This window comes from Artemia sp. Qi Xiang Cuo, chromosome 2 (genome assembly GCF_049724085.1).
Source record: "Artemia sp. Qi Xiang Cuo chromosome 2, ASM4972408v1, whole genome shotgun sequence".
In the NCBI taxonomy this organism is placed as follows: domain Eukaryota; kingdom Metazoa; phylum Arthropoda; class Branchiopoda; order Anostraca; family Artemiidae; genus Artemia; species Artemia sp. Qi Xiang Cuo.
This window is the reverse complement of record NC_142795.1, coordinates 16,502,654-16,520,874: the sequence shown is the minus strand read 5'-3', so window position 1 is coordinate 16,520,874 and position 18,221 is coordinate 16,502,654. Positions and strand designations below refer to the sequence as shown.

General features: G+C 37.0%; 1 protein-coding gene across 4 annotated transcripts in view; it reads left to right on the top strand.

Annotated features, from left to right (window-relative positions):
• Positions 1-449: 449 nt before the first annotated feature.
• Mtmr6 (Myotubularin related protein 6) overlaps positions 450-18,221 on the top strand; it is a 110,561-nt gene continuing 92,789 nt past the window's right edge. Inside the window, exons 1-3 of one of the 4 annotated variants that reach the window (XM_089099245.1) lie at positions 526-575; positions 11,478-11,581; positions 16,924-17,020. In XM_089099245.1, coding sequence (XP_088955371.1) covers positions 16,940-17,020 — 81 coding nt within the window. In that variant the 5' untranslated portion in view covers positions 526-575; positions 11,478-11,581; positions 16,924-16,939. Of the gene's footprint in view, positions 576-11,477; positions 11,582-16,431; positions 17,021-18,221 lie in introns of those variants that run through there. The other 3 variants (XM_089099260.1, XM_089099253.1, XM_089099237.1) reach the window with 3 other exon arrangements.

The window sequence follows — 18,221 nt, the reverse complement described above, 5'->3', positions numbered from 1 at the left end:
CATATTACTGACAAAGCTTTCTCGGCGCTTCTCAGAGGTTCCATTTTTGCTTCCTTCACCATCAAATTCACTCATGTTCTCAATTCCAGCAAGTCAATAAAGGGCAGAGGAAACCTCAGCACAGAATGGTATGGTGGTAGTCCACTTGGCAACTGCCATTGAGTTCAGTTTTGATTCCTTTTGTTTTGATTCAAGGTTGAGTGTGGATTCCAGTGCATGATCTGGGGAAACACAATTCATCGTGAAATTTTTCCGCTTCACGTTGAATAGTTCTTTGACAAAGATTCGATACGCTTTGATTAGAAGGATTAGAAACAAGATACGCTTTAGTGGCTCCCGAACTATAAATTATTTTGCTTATGAAATTTTAATAGCAAATCTATCAAGACGTCATCTATCTCAATCTCAAAACTGTTCCAATTTCTGAGGTTTAAAAGAATAGAAAGATGAAAAAATGATCTATTGACAGGGGAATAAATTTCATAGAACCTATCTAAAAAAGAAGAAAAGATAAGAGCATCTTGTAGTGGACGAGTTTTGATTGTTGCTTACTAAGCAGCTATTCTCAGTTTCGGGTAAGTTACAAAAGGGCCTAATTGGCTCAAGGGCCATTTTAGGCAATGCAATAGCCAGTGGTGGTTCTGGGCAGGGGGGCAGCTGCCCCCTCCCATTTTTTCTGACATCTGCCATGAAAATCCTTTTATTATATGTACCTTGGTATACTGGTAAATATATACCAAATCATATTATTGAGTTAGGAATAAAGTAAATAGCCTACACCATTTGATGCCTTTTTTATGCTGATTACAAATAGGCCTATTATATAATAATCATTTCTATCAGAAATGAATTTTAGCCCCCCACCATATATATGCCAATTCAGGGTATATATTTCTACATTAGAAGGGGTGGGGGTAAAGTTTAAACTTACCTCCCATTTACATCAGAAACAAAAGTTGCCCCACCCCCCTTAATGTAGAAATATATACCCTGAATTGGCATTTATAGGGGGGGCTGAAATTCATTTCCGATAGAAATGATTATTATAATCATAATCAGCATAAAAAAGGTATTGAATGATAGGCTATATTCACTTTATTCCTAACTCAATAATATGATTTGGTATAGGCTATATTTACTGGTATACCTAGATAAACCTTGCCTTCTCCCAGGTTATGAGGCTTTAAAGCAGTGGCAGATCCAGGAATTTTTTCTTTGGGGGGGGGGGGGCAAAATAAGTTGATCTGATAAACTTGCAATAGGAGCAAGTTTAATTAATGGAAACATGTGTTAATTAAGTATATTACACTACTTTAGACTGTATTAGGAGGGCACACGCCCCCCTTGCCTCTCCCCTGGATCTGCCACTGCTCTAAAGTGCTAGGCTACTTGGCTAGATCTCAACCTAGAACAACTCCTAGCCTAACCCTGCACTTAATAAGCTTATTGCCTTTCTTGTTGCTAAATTTCTAGGTGGGGCAATAATTTAGCTAGGATGAAAGTGAAAACATCATGTGATGCCTTTTTTGGTAAATATTTACCAAATCATATTATTGAGTTTAGAATAAAGTGAATACACTGTTTGATGCCTTTTTTTATGCTGATTACAAATATAATAATCATTTCTATTGGAAATGAATTTCAGCCCCCCCTCCCCAAACCGAACCCCCACCCACATAAGTGCAAATACATATCCTGAATTGACATATATAGGGGGGGGGGCTAAAATTCATTTCCAAAAGAAATGATTGTTATACTTATAATCAGCATAAAAAAAGGCATCAACTGGTGTATTCACTTTAGTTGTAACTCAATAATATGATTTGGTAAATATTTACCCCTTTTTTATGCTCTTTCATAATTCAGTAATTGCTTCTGGGGCTAGCCTAATGCATTGTGAGCCCTTAAAGGGGCCCCAAGGGTTTTTCATTTTCATAACCTCACAAAGAAGTTATAACCTAACCTGCAAAATACTTCATTCTCAATTCAAACCATTTTCCTACCATTTCAATCTTTCAAATGCTATTGACAAAAAGAGTGCTGAATTTTGCAATTCAAAACTTTGCTGTTGACAATTCAAGGTTTATTCCAATTCAAAGTATATATTTGCACATTAGGTCAGTAGGGGGGTAAAGTTCATGGTAAATTTGCAGTGGGCCATATAATTTAGCTATAATGAAAGTGAGAACATCATTTGATGCTTTTTTTTTGCTCTTTCATAATTCATGTAAAATACCTGAGGGGCTCACTTAAGGGCTCAAGATGCAGTTAGCCCCAGAACTAATTATTGAATTACAAGAGAACATAAAAAAAGGCATCAAATGATGTTTTCAGTTTCATCTTAGCTAAATTACTGTGCCACCTAGAAATTTATGTTCATGTTTGACATTCAATAAACAATTACAATTATTGAATTGTTTTTAAAGGCGTTCATTGAAACCTACTAAATTGGTCATTTGGTTATTTTGCTTCAGAGCTCAATAAAGGCCTCCACTCTCAAAACAAGTTGTATAATTACAGTCTAGATTATGAATTTGCCATTTTCTTGATAATCCATATGACAAATACCACTAGATGCCATTTCTTATGGTTTGTCCAAATATAATAATCACCTTTCTTGCAAACTCAGTTTTAAACCTTTTTTTGGCCCTTGAAAAATATAGTTTCTTTCTATGTTTTTTGGTACAAAAAGGGTTAAAACATTGGTTGAAAACTTACAATTTCTCTATAAAATCTATTTTATTTAAGTTATATACCTTGCACAAAGCATTGTTTTGTCACAATTAAGCTGGATAAAAAATTCAAAACAATTTCTCCATTTTCCCATTCTCCATGTTTCTTCTGTCTGCTTTGATATTTTTCAACATACAGGTAAAACAGCAGTTTTTACGTGGGCTAACAGAATAAGAAGAAAACATGGTAGATCTGTTCTGAACTTTTTTTTTATTTGACTTAATGTTGATAAATCAATGTTTATGAATTATACAACTTTTACAAAATGGATTTATAACCAAATAGCAAGTTCAAAACAAATGTTATAGTCCATTTTTATATAAAAAGGCATTTGTCAATTGGCTGGAACCCATGCAATATATTTTATAGGGAAGTTGCTTAAGAAACTAGTCAAACAAGTATTTGAATGGAGAAGTAGATTGTTAACTGTGGTTTGTCATTGCATTTCCAATATGTAAACTTTTGTTTTTTGGGGGTTGAGGGGGGAAAAAGGTGCTTAGGTTAGGTAAGGTTATTTATTTAATATGTGCTATGCTTTAACCTCCATCCCCACAAGTCCCTCTGGATTTGAAACACAAGTTTAGCCCCCTCCCTAAATTTCCATAAACTGGTGACACTCTCATAGGGATTGATTATGTATACCAATTGTAAATTTAGTTTAAAGAAGAACTAAATGAGTTAATTGTAAGTTGAAGAAAAAGATAGGTTAGGGTTGTGTTTGAACATTCAGGAGGGGAGGGGGCTTCATAATTGCAGTGATAATTTTTATATTTGAAAAGAAAGTTGAAAGGGAATATGATAATTGAAAAACCAATAAAATCAGCAAATTTGGTGTTTAGCCCAGGATTACATGTGGGCATTTTGGGCCGGGAAATTAAACTGGAAGCAACTCTGAAAATCCAATAAAAACCATTTTGTGACTGTAGTGAATTAATAAAGCATACCATATATTAAATACCTAACCTAGGTACCTTCCCCCCCCCCCCCTAAACCCCAAAAAACAACAGTTTAAATATAGTTCTTGCCTTTGTTTATATCCCTCAAGGCAGCATAAACCTGTTTTTCATCATGTGTACCAGTCTATTTCGTGACTGGTTTGCATTGCAGTATATAAAAGAGTGCGTTTAGTACAGGAGTACTGATAATTTCTTAAAAGACGCAAAATTGAGCAATCAAAAAGAAAGTACAAAATAGGTGGGAACCAGCGTTTACCCCCTTCCCCTCACCAAAAATACTCCCTGCCTCTGGTTGGTCTCCAATCACTTTCCACTTATAATACAAGAACTCTCATTTTCTGATTGAATGAGCACCACCCAAAGTTTCTGTGACCCTGAGGTGGAGATGGGGATAAGGAAGGGGCAGTTTTCCTCCTATACAATTAATTTTTTTTATATTTTTTCTTAAGTTGGTATTTAAGAGTTTTTGAAATCACTAATCACAAATTTGTTTTACATTAACATTATAAAACAAATTGCAGTATGCAGTGTGTATATATGAACATGTAGTATTACCCATCATAATTGAAAAAATAAAACACTCATGTTGTAAAAAAAGACAGAAAAAAAACTAGTGATTGGTCAATGTCAGAATTTCGATTTTTATTCTAGTCCTAACTCCACCTCAATATCATGATTCTGAAATTATCTTCATTTTTGATTCCAAGAATGTTGATCTTTTTTTGTGGTGCTGGTAACAATTATAAGACATATTTAGCCATATTACATAGTCAAGTTGGGATTAGAAATGTTTTTGATGTGACAGTTGACTATCAATGATCTGCTCTTTTAAAAGTTTCATGCTTAGAAACTAATGACAAAAAATATTCTCAAAACATAATTGAATTTCTGGAAGGCGAATGTTTTTATTGTCAGTACTAAAGCTACAAAGACCATAAAAAGGACTGTAACCCCTCTAAAAACCATATTTTTGGTATTTATTAAATTTCCTTGTTTTTGTTTGTGCTGAAATGTGCTGTGCCTCCTGGCTATGTTATCAATTTACATTTTCTTTTTTTTTGGTCAACAACTAACCAATTTCAAGCACTAATTGATTGTTTTCAAAGTTAAAGTTAAGATAGTAGAAGAGTGTGGCAAATGCCCTCCCCTAGAAGGAAGAAAATGGGTAGATTAGTTTGTAAGTTGTGTTTTTTTAGTCCCAAATTAAGATGTGTTTGTAACCATCTTAGCCAGTCTATATATACCTCCTCTTGGGTAGATATGACTGTAGATGAGACCAAGTTGCATTTTTAAGCTTAGATATTGGTAAGTTCCTTGGAGTTCATACTGACCAGTCTTGGAGAGATTTCCCCACACCTCTAATGCACCTGCAACAGTATTACTAATTTAGAGGATTCAGAAGGGTCAGTCCCAGAACCCCCTACCCTTCTTGTGTGCACTAATGGTTTCACCTTTTGGGAATTTTGCATACTTTCTTTTGGCCTTAGAAAGATATACAATCTGTTTAGAGACCCATCATCTTGGATGATGTGATGAAATGAAACTGGCATTTTAGTAAGGGCCCTCTCAAGCTTCTGAAAGTTCAGGTTGCAAGAATAGGTTAGAAAATTGATGTCAAGAAGACATGCATGTTTAGACTAGGCATAAACAAGGGTAAAGAGGCAATGCTTGGTAATAGGAAAATCAATCAAGTTGTATAAGCTCTAAATCATTAATGCAAATGAAGATTGTAAAAGTAGAATACCACAGGTGCCAGGTATTTTTTTTTTTTTTTCTGTTGAGAAAAAAGTTTGGAAGGATAGGAAGATAAGATTGCAAACTAAGATTAGAACATCAGAACTTACTTACTTACTTAAAGCTCTTGCTCAGCAGCATTGCCAGCATAGAGGGAACCAGTCATCAGTGCCATCAGTCTTCTCCAGAGTGGTCGGTTCAGGGCGAGGGTTGTTGCTTCAGCCGGGTTGATGTTTCTGGAGGCGAACCGATCATGTATGACGTTCTCCCATCTGGTGCGTGGTCTTCCCCTAGGACGCCTCCAGCCGTTTGCAGCTAAGTCGAAATCGAAGATGAGCTGGGCGGGTGTTTGGGCAGGTAGACAGAGCAGATGACCATACTAACGCAGCGAGCGAGACTCAAGCTGCTTGGACAGAGGTGGGAGTTTGAAGGACCTGAGGATTTCCGAATTTCGTTCCCTGTCAGACCATCAGGAGCATTCGATTTTTTGGAGGTGTTTTGTCTGGATGGCATCTACCTTCAGCATCTGTGTCTGAGTCAGCGACCAAGTCTCGGTAGAATAGAGCATAACGCTGGCAACGGAAGCAGAATATATTCGTGCTTTGGTGAGGCGGCTGATCTGGGGTTTATGGAAGACTGTTTTTAGAAGGCGACCAAAGACAGAGTTTGCTTTTGCTGCTCTTGCTGATATTTCGGCATCTAGGCTTCCGTTTGAGCAGACAATTGAACCAAGGTAGGTAAACTGCTTGACTACCTCTACAGTTTGGCCACAAATTTCCACAGATGACAGGAGGTTGGATGGCGTTTTCTCAACGGGCATTATCTTGGTCTTTGACCAATTTATTTTCAGACCAAGTTTCTCAGTGGCAGAGGCCAGTGTTTCCAGTGTAGTTTTGAAGTCACTAATGTTTTCACATATTAGCGCCATGTTGTCAGCAAAGTCGACATCTGAAAGAACTCTTCCAGCAAAGCCTATGCCAAACGGCTGCACCTGCTGTGTTTTATTCAGGATGTGGTCTATTACACAGTTAAAGAGCTCAGGTGCAGCAGCACATCCTTGCCGGACACCGTTTTTAATTTTGAAATATCTGGAAGGCCGTCCATTTACAATCACCGCACTTTCAGTGTTATTATACAGCTCTTTGAGGAGACGGACGATTTTCGTGGGTACGCCAGCAGACTGGAGGATTAGCCATAGTGACTGCCTATTGACAGTGTCAAAGGCAGATCGAAAATCGACAAAGGCAATGTACGCCTTCCTCTTATATTCAAGAGTTTTCTCTACTAGCTGTCTAATCGTATGGATTTGCTCGGTGGTGGACCTGCCTGGCATGAAGCCAGCTTGCTGGGGGCGAGGGAGGGCATGGAGGTTGCTTGTTGCCTGTTTGAGAAGCAGCATAGCAAAGAGCTTTCCAGGAACTGAGAGTAAAGTTATGCCACGATAATTGCTACATTCTGCTTTGCTCCCCTTCCTCTTGTAGATTGGTACAAGTAGGCCCTTCTTTCAGTCTGAGGGGATTTTTTCAGAGTGCCACACAAGGTTAAACAGCATTTGTAGCCAGAGGATCATGGCTGGATCCCCATTTTTAAGGAATTCTGATGTTAGGCCACATATTCCTGGCGCTTTGTTATTCTTTAGCTTGCGGGTGGCAGCTTTTATCTCCTCCACTGTAAATTCAGGACCATCAGGAGCAGGTATGGTAGAAGCCGCAGCAGCCGCTAGCTCGTGGTCCGTCTGATCTGGTGGATCTGAGTTGAGCAGTTTCTCAAAGTGGTCCTCCCACTGGCGGAGGCATTGTGATTGGTCGTAGATATTCTCACCGCTAGCGCTTCGAAGGTATGACGTAGTTTGAGTGAGCTGACCTGACAGCGCACGGAGAATCTTGTAGGTGGCTCCACTGTCCTTTTTCTTGGTGGCCTCTTGTAGTTCGGATGCCTTGCTGTCAATAAAAGCCTTGTGGTCTCTATGCAGCATGGAATTGCACTCTTTGTTTAGCAGTCTGTATGTAGCCATGTCCCCGCCAAGACGTGCTTCTTGCCTGAGCTCTATGATGGCAAGGGAGTGATTACTGATCCAGTCCTTTTTCTTCCGTTGCCTCATTCCAACAACATCAGTTGCTGCCGCAAGAGTGTTCTCTTTGAAGGACTTCCATGCAACTTCACTAGCATCGCATTGGCTGAGGACCTCAAATCTGTTGGATATCTCCACATGGTACCGCTCAGCCAGAGTGGGGTCCTGTTAGATGCGATCGGCATCAATTTTCCGAGAAGACTGGCTGTTCTTCATAGCTTTGAGGCGGAGCTTAATTTTGGCTGCTACCAGCTGGTGGTCGGTGTTCCCGAGCTCAGCGCCACGGTAGGTGCGGCAATTCTGGACAGACGACAGCCATCGTCGACGTACGATGATGTAGTCGAGCATCTTCTTTGTTGATCCATCATTGCTATACCAGGTGTACTTGGCTATATTTGGTGTCTGGAACCATGTGTTCGCAATCGTTAGATTGTGGGCAGACAACAATTCAGCAGCCTCTCTCCATTATCGTTTAGGCTATCCACTGTAACAGGTCCAACAGCGAGATCCCACAGGCCTGATTCGTTTGAAACACTTGCATTCAAGTCTCCTAGGAGGAGGAGGTAGTCATGGGGAGGTGCAGAAGATAGTTCAGAACTAAGCAGGTTATAAAATCGTCTTTGTCTTCTTCATCGGCGTCGTTTGTGGGGGCATAGCACGTAATGACAGTTATTTTGCCATGCTTCCCATCCAGTCTTGTAGTCAGGAGTCTAGGCGATACTGGTTTGAATGACAGGAGGGCCCTACGTGCAGCACTGTTCAGTACTAGGCCAACGCCTCCTCTTCTTTGGCTACCGCCAGACCACAGCAATGTGCGTACTTCACCTATGTCCTCTTCACAATGTCCATGGAGGTGTGTTTTGGTGACTCCAGCTATTGTGAGTTTATATTTTTTTAGTTCTTTTGCTAAAAGAAGCTTCGAACCGGGTTGGTTCAGCGTCAGCACGTTCCAGGTGGCCACATTGGTGCCACCTTGGTCAACAATGTTCAGAGGGGATTGTCCTTGGGCGGTCCGGGGTCGAGGCGAGATTTGAGAAGACATATCCAAGGCTGAATTATATCTGATTCCATTCGTAGCGATAAGGGTTTTGGGAGGAGGGCTGCCAATCCAACCGTCCCTAGGTGCATTTGGTTCCCCGGTGGCTAGCCGGATATTCAGAAGCACGTGGAGGGTCGTTCATCATGCGCCAAATTGCATGGGAACTATCTCCGGACGGGAACTAACCATATATTAGACAATAAGCTCTGCAAAAAATGTGATTTGATTCCAATTTCTATTGCTATAATGAAAGAAAGATTTTGATGACCAAGCTGTATTTTTTGAATAAAGGATGACATATTGTGCCTTCGCCTGATTTTTTAGAAACTGAATAATATGTAATTGCAATGTTGATGGTGAATGAAAGATTGTGATTTAACCATTCATCTGGGGAAAAACAAAAGCAGGTCATACCCAAATTGTTTAAGAAGAGGTCAAGTAAAAGGATTTACAGGAAACTGAAACTTCATAGGAGGGGTGAAGGGCAAAACTTAGAATAGATAGGAGTGGAGGAGTGACATGTGCAGCTGTGTTGGTATTAGTTGGGTTGGTGTTTCTGGGAGCTGTTAGCATTAGTAGTAGTTATTGTAACATCTATTCACCCAGCCAAGCCCAAATTGTAACACTGCTTTGATGTTTTTTTTAGAGAATGGTCTAATAAAAAACATTGTTTTGCTTTGATTTGACCAATTGATTAGATAGAATGACTGGTTGTTTTAAAAAATTTTTGTCAATAATTAATGTAGCATCTAATTAAATCTATTCAGCAGAATCTTTACATTTCCAGAACAAGATTTAGCAGATTTTATCATTATTTTGACCTTCTTTGAAGAAATCCATTTATGTTATTAATTAAATAAATAAGTTTTTTCTTCTGAAAGTAAGGAGTAACATTAAAACATAAAACTAACAGAAGTGATTCCGTATGTGAGGGGGCTGCCCCTTCCTTAATCCTTGCTTTATGTGCTAAAGTTTGACTTTTTGACCCAATCCTTTAAGATTAACCCCTGTAACACAAGGGCTGTTTAATTGGAACATGTTTTTAGTGCTTTTTTAAAACACTAAAAGCTTTAATGTAGCAAGTGACAGTTGAGGAAGGTGCAGCCCCCTCCTCCTATACCTAATAATATCTTTTCGTTTTAACTTTTAATGTTGCTCCTTACTTTCAGTTGAAAAAGCTTTTTTTCTTTTGTTTACTTTCTGGTCATTTTTCAAATCATGCCAAGAACCCCCCCCTTCCATGTAAAATTTCTCTTGGAAATTTTCCTCCCCACGGAATATTTGCCTTCCCCCCTCCCCCCGAAAAAATTCTGTACATTTTCCAATAAGTAATATTATATGTGAATAGTGGACAAGTTGTATAACTTACAGTAATTTTCCCAGGGGCTATGCTGAGTCTTGTTATCCCAAAAGGCACAGTTATTGGACCTTTCAACTATGCTGAACTTAATGACTATCTTAAAATCTTGTTAGATGTATTTGAGGGAAAAAGGGGCGTGGAGGGGGGCGAGTTGCCCTCCAATCTTTTTGATAACTTAAAAAGGGCACTAGAAATTTTTGTTCCATTTGAATGAGCCTCTCCTGATCTTCTAGAAGCTTCGGTTCAATACAATCACCCTTGGAAAAAAAAAAAGCAAATAAACACTCATACATCATCTTTCTTCTGGCAGAAAAAAAAGTATTTTTTTTATTTTTGTAGATAAGAGCTTAAAACCTCTCAGTAGGGTTCTAAAATATACTGAATCTGATGGTGTAATTTTCATTAAGATCTCTTGACTTTTTGGAGGTGCTTCTCCCCTTTTTCAAAAACCAGGCAAATTTTCTCAGACTTATAGCTTGGAGTGCCCATGCTTCAGAACACATTTGACCACTGTTATCACTGTAGCTTTCAATGTTCTAATCTTGGTTTGCAGACTTATCTTCCTTTTCTTCCAAACTTTTTTTAAACTGTGAAAAACACCCTGCACCTTGACTATTTTACTTTTAACATCTTCACTGCTCCCACCGTCTTTATTAACAATAGTACCTAGGTAAGTGAAGCTGTCCACTTGATCGATCTTCTCGTTATTCAACATTACATTTTCATCACTTTTTCTTAGCCTTAGCAACTTAGTCTTCTTAACATTAATTTTCAAACCTATTCCTGCACCTTGAACTTGCAAACCTCTAAAAGTCTTAAACTAAATGAATTTTATATATTTGGAATAGGCATAAAAAGAAAATTCTTTTGATGTATCACGTGTTAAAAAATTCCTTTTTTAGAGTTTTGGTTTCTATTGGACATAGCTCCTTACTTACAGTTTCGTTACCTCGAATATTTTTTTCATATTCTAATTTGAAAAATATTTTTCTAGTTTGAAAATTGTATCAGTAAGATAAATTGTATCATTTCGTTTTACCGTTCTAACTACTTTAGTATTTGTTTGCAATTGGCTGAGTTGGGTCTCCTCATACATGGTGCATCACATCAGTATACTAAATTGAAACTACACTATTCAGTTTCACATTTATTTCCGGTTTTTTTTTCTGAATTATTGAAAAAAAAGACTAATCAGCAGAACATCTTGCTCCTTTGTGAAATCATGACGATATGGGACAGGCTTTTTAATTAGGGGTATGATTACAGGGTTCAATTTGCATATACACCCAGCTTTTTGGGGGACAGAAAACAACAACAACAAAAAAATCTGAAGGCTTACAGATGAGTTTTAAGCACAAACATCCAAAAGTCTGAAGTGATACGTTTTCCTATAAATATTGCTAATGAGGGGGGAGGAAGGGGTTTGCTCAGATTACTTCCAAGGAGGAGAAACCCTTCTTTGAGCAAATATTATTTCTTAGATGTTGCATTTTAGCCTTTGTTTGCATATTAGCCTTTTCCCAGGAATGAAAATAAATTTGGAAATAATTTCATGTTTTAACAATAGAACTCTTTTTTTTCTAGGAAACATTTTGGAAGAAAGTTCTTTGATGTCTGCTGAAGCTTGAATTTCCATAGAAGTTTCTATTAATTAGTGTTGTAGAATGGAACTAATCAAAACGCCAAAGGTAAATAATTTCACTTTTCTATTATCTATTATAATAAAGTTAGGTTCTGGAGTACGAAACTGAAGTGGAAAAGCTAAGGGGAGGTAGGATTGTATAGGGTATTTCAGAAGGAATGTCTAAAACCTACAAATATGCAAAACAGATTGAATTCTAAGCAATGCTCAGAACCTGTAAATTGAAGTAATTTAGAAGTCTAGTTGGTTCCCAAATTATCCACTTAGGCTTTGTTCAAGTCTAGATGCAGCTTTTTGCTGTGTCTTTTAACAAGTTGGTAGTGTAAAAGAAAAGGTTAAACCTTAGGTTTCTAAAGTATGCACCACCCTCGGAATAATTGCACATAGAAGGAAGAAAGATCCTCTGAAGCCCCCCCTCCTGAAAATATTTCAGTATACAAATTTTCTTTTTAATGTTTTAATTTCTTTATCTTAAGGAAATAGCTCTGATACATCCCCTAATGTATGGGCTGTGAAAGCCTATGCACCCTACAAGGAGTCAGATTCCTATGGTGGATATAATGCTAAATAGCATGGTGAAGTGGGGATCCTCAATTTGCATAAATAAGCCTGTAAAGATGGTTATGGGCTACCCCTCTCCCTCTGATCCTTGATATCAACCTTAGAGAGGTTACCCACAACCCCCTTTATGGATACGTATATAGATATTTTATTTTACTTATTTTTACTGATAATTTTGTTAACTATTTATAAATTGGCTAATTTTGCCTAAAAGGGTATTCCACTGAAACAGTTTTCTAACATTGATTTGGTAAATAATGGCATATTTAATATGTTACTCTAAACGCCTAGAGACGATGGATCCTATGTTCAATTGATAAATTCACCTAAATTACAAGGGTAAACACTCGAACAAAGAAACCCCAGGCAAACTAGTAAGTGGTTCCGTGTTGACCTTCATTTATGTCACCATTTCGGTTAACAATGATATTTGGTAGCTTGTAAGGGTAGCCACCCTAGATGTGATTAACTGTTTGGTGCACCAATCCTAGGTGAAGCTAGGAAGGATATATTTGAGTAAATTGGTATGTCGAGCTGGTACGTGTACCAATAAAACCGTTGTTCCTTTTGGGTTTTTGCCAATGTGGAGTGGTAAGTGTGGTTTTTTGATAAAATGCTGTGGCAAAACCGTAAAATGTAATCCATAACTAAAGGTTAGATAATTTTACCTCATTGATGTGGTAAATTCAAGGATTTATAAGAAAAGAAAAACGTGAACATACCTATCATTGAGATTATCCTGTAACAAATATACATACAAAATTATTTTCAATGTCTAAGAGAACTTGTCTCAAGCAGTTATGTATGCAGGACGTTGTTCTACATGTGGATCCTAGAGATAATATGATTTTTATGAACTTCCTGCATAATGTCGAATAATTTTTTCTATAATCACCCTTTTCAGAAACTAGATATCTGTGCATGGCCATGTGCTTGGTCTGAGGTAAGCCTAATGAACGAGGCTACCTGTATATTGTATGGTCAAATAAACTTAAATTTAAAGTCACAACCAATTTAAAAGTCAAATACTGACCACTGATGAATTCCCAACGACTTCCAGGGTCCTGCAAGGATGCATCCTCTCGCCGCAATTGTTTAACCTGTTTCTGCATGCCATCCTCTCCCTGATACCCGTCGAAATATGGAGTCAGAATAGGAGGAATCTTAATTGACAAACTAGCATATGCGGATGATATTGTTCAGATGTCCACTACCGCCCAAGAACTCCAGAGACAGGCTGACTGTGTCTCCCAAGCAACAAAGCCATCTGGTATGCAGATTAACGCAAACAAGACCAAAATCATAGTCACATCACGACAGGAGATAACAAACCCCCCCTCGATAGTAATAGACGGTGAACAAGTGGAAAGAATCAATAAATGTCTTTACCACGGCAGTCTCTTAACAGCTGACAACTGCCACACAGTTGACAATAAACGCCGCCTCGGTCTTGCTAGCTCCAGCTTCAAAAGACTATCAAAAATCTGGAAATCTAACCACCTTTCGAGCCATCTGAAAGTGCATCTATTCAACGGTCTGATCATACCCATTGCTCTATATGGGTGTGAAACCCGGACATTAAAAGATGAAAACGAGCGCAACCTCCATGCGTTCGAAATGAGATGTCTGCGCTGGATAGCCAAGATCAAATATACTGACCATATCAGAAACGAAGAAGGGTGAAGTCACAAGACACTATCCGGAACAAAATTCGAAAACAGCAGCTGTGCTGGTTCGGCCACGTAAAACGAATGAATCCCGAACGCCTACCCAAGATCGCGCTTGAGTAAGTAAGTAAGTAAGTAAATAAACTTAAATGCTAACCCTAGATGTAATCTTAGATGTAAATTTAAAAATTAACCCTATTGATGAACTGTTTGGTGCACCAATCCTAGGTCGTGAGGTTAGGAAGAATATAGTTGAGTAAATTAGTACATGGAGCTGCTAGGTGGCCGTTGCTCCTTTTCGGGTTTTTGCCAATGTGGAGTGGTGAATGTGGGGTTTTGATAAAATGCTGTAGAAAAACCCTAACCTGAAATCCATCACTAAAGGCTAGAGAATTTTACCGCTTCGCCTCCTTTCTTCTTCTTGACCATCCCTCTATATACATCCAAAGGCTCACAGATAGTTAGAAAATTAGGGTATCATAATATACTTTTTTAGTCATCTGGCACCCCTGCATTAGCAAAAACAATGACAAACCAATCTCTTTTATACTAACTTATTATTAATTATACATAACATTGTTTTTATTGTTTACCAAACATAAAGTGATTCAATTTAGTTAATGAAGCTTTAAAAAAAATGTATTTTTTTAAAGCTTCATAAGTAGTAGTAGAACAGCTAACCATCTGATGTAATAGGTTATGCTGACCCCACAGCTCTTTTCACACCAGTATTTATCTTAGGTTAGTCTTTCCAATAAAAATTTGCAGATTCTTTGAAAATATCCTAAATTGATTGAATATAAAATCACCTGAAAATTTACATTGTAAAATCAGTTTTTAGAATATTTTTGAGAGCCAAAACACATTTTGTTTACTTTCTTGGGCTCTATCTTAAAATTAAAGTTTTAAGTTTCATAATGATGAATTTTAACAAAAATTGCTAAAAAACAATGAAGGAAATTAAAGCAAATATTCGCTGGTAACATTATTTTACTGCTTATTTTTACGGTTAACTGCTTATTTTGTATGAATTACGTGAGTGTTTTTAATAAACGATTACATTACTCTAACAAATAGTCATAATTGACAGTGTTAATCATGTGCATGGACTACGTGGTTTCTTATAAACGGATTCCCCCTATTACTGCCTTAGAAATTGGAAAGAGCAATACCGCTAGGATTTATTAAAAGAAACCGTGAACATACCAATCATTTAAGTTTTACAGTAAAAATATGCGTAAAAAATAATTTTCATTGTCCAATAGGGCTTGTCTCACAGTTATGTATGAAGGATGCTGTTCCAGACATGATCCTGAAAATCATATGATTTTTACGAACTTTCTGCATAATATCCAATAATTTGTCGTATAATCCACCCTTTTCGGAAACTAGACATCTTTTGCATGGCCGTGTGCTTGGTCGGAAGTCAGCCTAAGAACTTACTGAAAACAAATATAATTTTTCAAGGAGCCGTTGATCTGAGGCATTGCTTCAATAGTGATAAGCATTCAGTAATAAACGAGGCTATATTGTACCTTTAAATAAACTTAACTGCTAAAGTTCTCACAAAATGTATGTAGGCGTTTCTAGACATGAAACCGGGCATGCTTACTGGAATTGTATGATTTTTTAGTAGTTCTCTCTATAAGTTTTGTACAAATCGTCTGTTTTTGCTTTTGGCAGGAATTACAATCAGGAATTACTTTTTTTTACTGTATTTTTTAAAGTTTTCTCTCTTGTAAGATTTCTTGAAACCTTTTTGGTAAATTATATAGCCTAGTTGTCAAATTGATTCATTCCTTTTTTCATTTTTGTACATCAAAATAAGTCTTTTCAACGCTTTGAGATATTTAAAATTTTTGTAAGTTCACTGTGGACATATTGCTTGTACTCAAAGCTCTATATTTAGGAAACAGAGATAGCTTAGTATTTTATTGAAAAAAAGCTTACATTGTGAGCTATAATTCCTCAATTCCAATAGACGGTTGAATCTGTATGAAGGAAAGAGTTTTTTTCTTTTCTTTAAATGACGTTATTTTGTTTCAATATTTATCTTTTAGTTTTTGGTGTTTAATTCGTCTCTTTTTCCGTTTTTTTTTAATTTATTTACCACTGATGTATTTTTTTTACCGCCAATTTATTTATCGCCAACCACGTAGGCTATAGCCCTCTCAGCCGAAAGCAGAGAATCAGGAGATTGGTACCCGCGCTAAGCAGATCACTGTCTTTGTGTGATTTTTTTTTCAACGAAACTGATAATGTTTAGAGAACAGCAACCCTAGTAGAGTCCCTAAGATCCTCCTTCCTGAAATGTACGAAGTACCCCTACCAGAGAAAATTATGGCATAAAGTCGACACAATTCATTGTTTTTATTCTAGACCTTTTAGAATTTTATATAGTACTCTATGTTACGTTTTCACCCTCGTTTAGTTAAACTAGCGTTACAACGTCTCCTAGGTCGATAATTCTCATCGATTAGGGGATTCAGAGGAGAGATATAGAAGCAGATTCCCTGTTTCTTCTGAGCCAGTTGTGCTTCTTCTCTTGCAATGGATGTTTCTGCTTTTATTTCAATATACCGTACTGCAAGAGCTCTAACACTAGTCCTTATTTGAAAGGGCATAACTGACTTGCACAGGAGATTCTAACCCTAAGCTACTCAAGCAAGTGTTGCTGCGCTTGCTAGGTCGATAACCAGTCGAATAGGGGAATTAATGGAGAGAGACAGAAGTAGATTTTCAACTTCTCCAAGACCAGTTGTATTTGTTGTTTCTCCTGCAATGGATACTTCTGTTTCATTTGCATGGTTTAATTTATTGATAAAACTTAAGTGACTTAGTTATTTTATCAAACCAACGAAGGTAACTTTCTAAATGAAAAGTTATTGTTAAGGATATGCATCTGTTCGTCAAACAAACTGTATTCATCTGCTTTCAACTATCAGTTAGTTTTGTATATTTGAAATATAATGTCTGGTGAATCAGTCATGTGGGACGCTGTGAAAAAGGCGATGGAGCTGCTAGAAAATACGGCTCTAGAACCTATAATTGACAAGAGTGAACCAAGTGGCTTAACTCAAAGAAGGGCGTCATTACCATTACTTAACGGCGATAGCCCTAGTAAATGTAAAATGAGCTCTAGTGACGGTATTGATTTTAGGGCATTAAGGGCGTCAATGTATGGTCGGGTTATGAGTTGGATTAATGAGAGTGTTGATAAGACATTCGAAGAGATACATACGTTCAAAGAAATGAAGGTAAATTCGATTTATTATGCTTTTCACTTTTTTTTACCTTTTTTTCTAATTCTGACAAAAAATCAATTGCAGCAGTTGCTACAAAAACAAAAAAAAGAATATAATAAAGGCTATAAATTTCAGCTGCGAATGAAGTTTATGCATGAGAAAGCACAAACTATAAGGAATCAATCCCCATTTTTTTAATTGATCGACTATCATTGAAATTTGCTGAGTTGAAAAAACATGAAGTTCTATTGAAAATTTGTAAAGCAAATAGCTCACAGAGCTTCATTGGACTAATATTTAAAGGCGTGGATATTATGATTATCAAACTTTGAATGACCCTTAGGCTTGGTACCGACTGGAACCGCCTATATACCTGAATTTTGTACAACAGAGCTAATCCTCATGGCTAGAATAAACCATTATTTAAAAGGGTCATATCTTTCAAATACAATACGGTAGGTACGAGCGTACCTTTAGGTATTTATAAATTCCTTTTTTTAGAGTTACTGCTACTATGGCAGGGGCTGCTCTTTACTTACAGTCCGGTAGCACAAACTGTTTGATCTTCATTGAACTAATATTTGAAAATACTGACTTGAGCCTATTAAATTTTGAATATGCAACTTAGGATCTCTTGGGTTGATACTGACCGAAACCCTCAAAACCGCGACTTTTTGTGTTTTTTTTGTTTATTTTTTGGCTGTTCCAAAATTGCAAAATTCTTAGGGCACACTTTTTCGTCAGTGTTTTTGTCTGTTACTTTTTAAATTTATTAACTCTTTTTCTAGATTCGAATTTCATTAAAAAAAAATTGTATTGGATCTCGTAAACTTTATAATAATGGATAAGGTAAAGAGATTAAATCACTTAAAATTTGAGAAACAGTTGGCAAAGGTTAATTGAAATCAATCAATTTTCATATATTTAGAAAAATGCATTGTGAGGCTCATGTTTCCAGGTTTTCGCACTTATTGGTATTTTCCTAGGTGAGGCAATTTTGTTCTTTTTGATTTTTCGATTTGATAGTTGTCATTTGCCATTTGGATGCAGTTAGGATATATACAGGGCTTCAAAATACCAACACTAATGCATGAGGAATATAAAATAATGTCTAACTTGCAAAGGCTGGAAAGTAAACTGTTTTTTTTTTCTTTTCAAGGGAAAGTGAATATAATCTTTTTTCGCTTAAAATTGTTCCTGTAGAAAGTTCTTT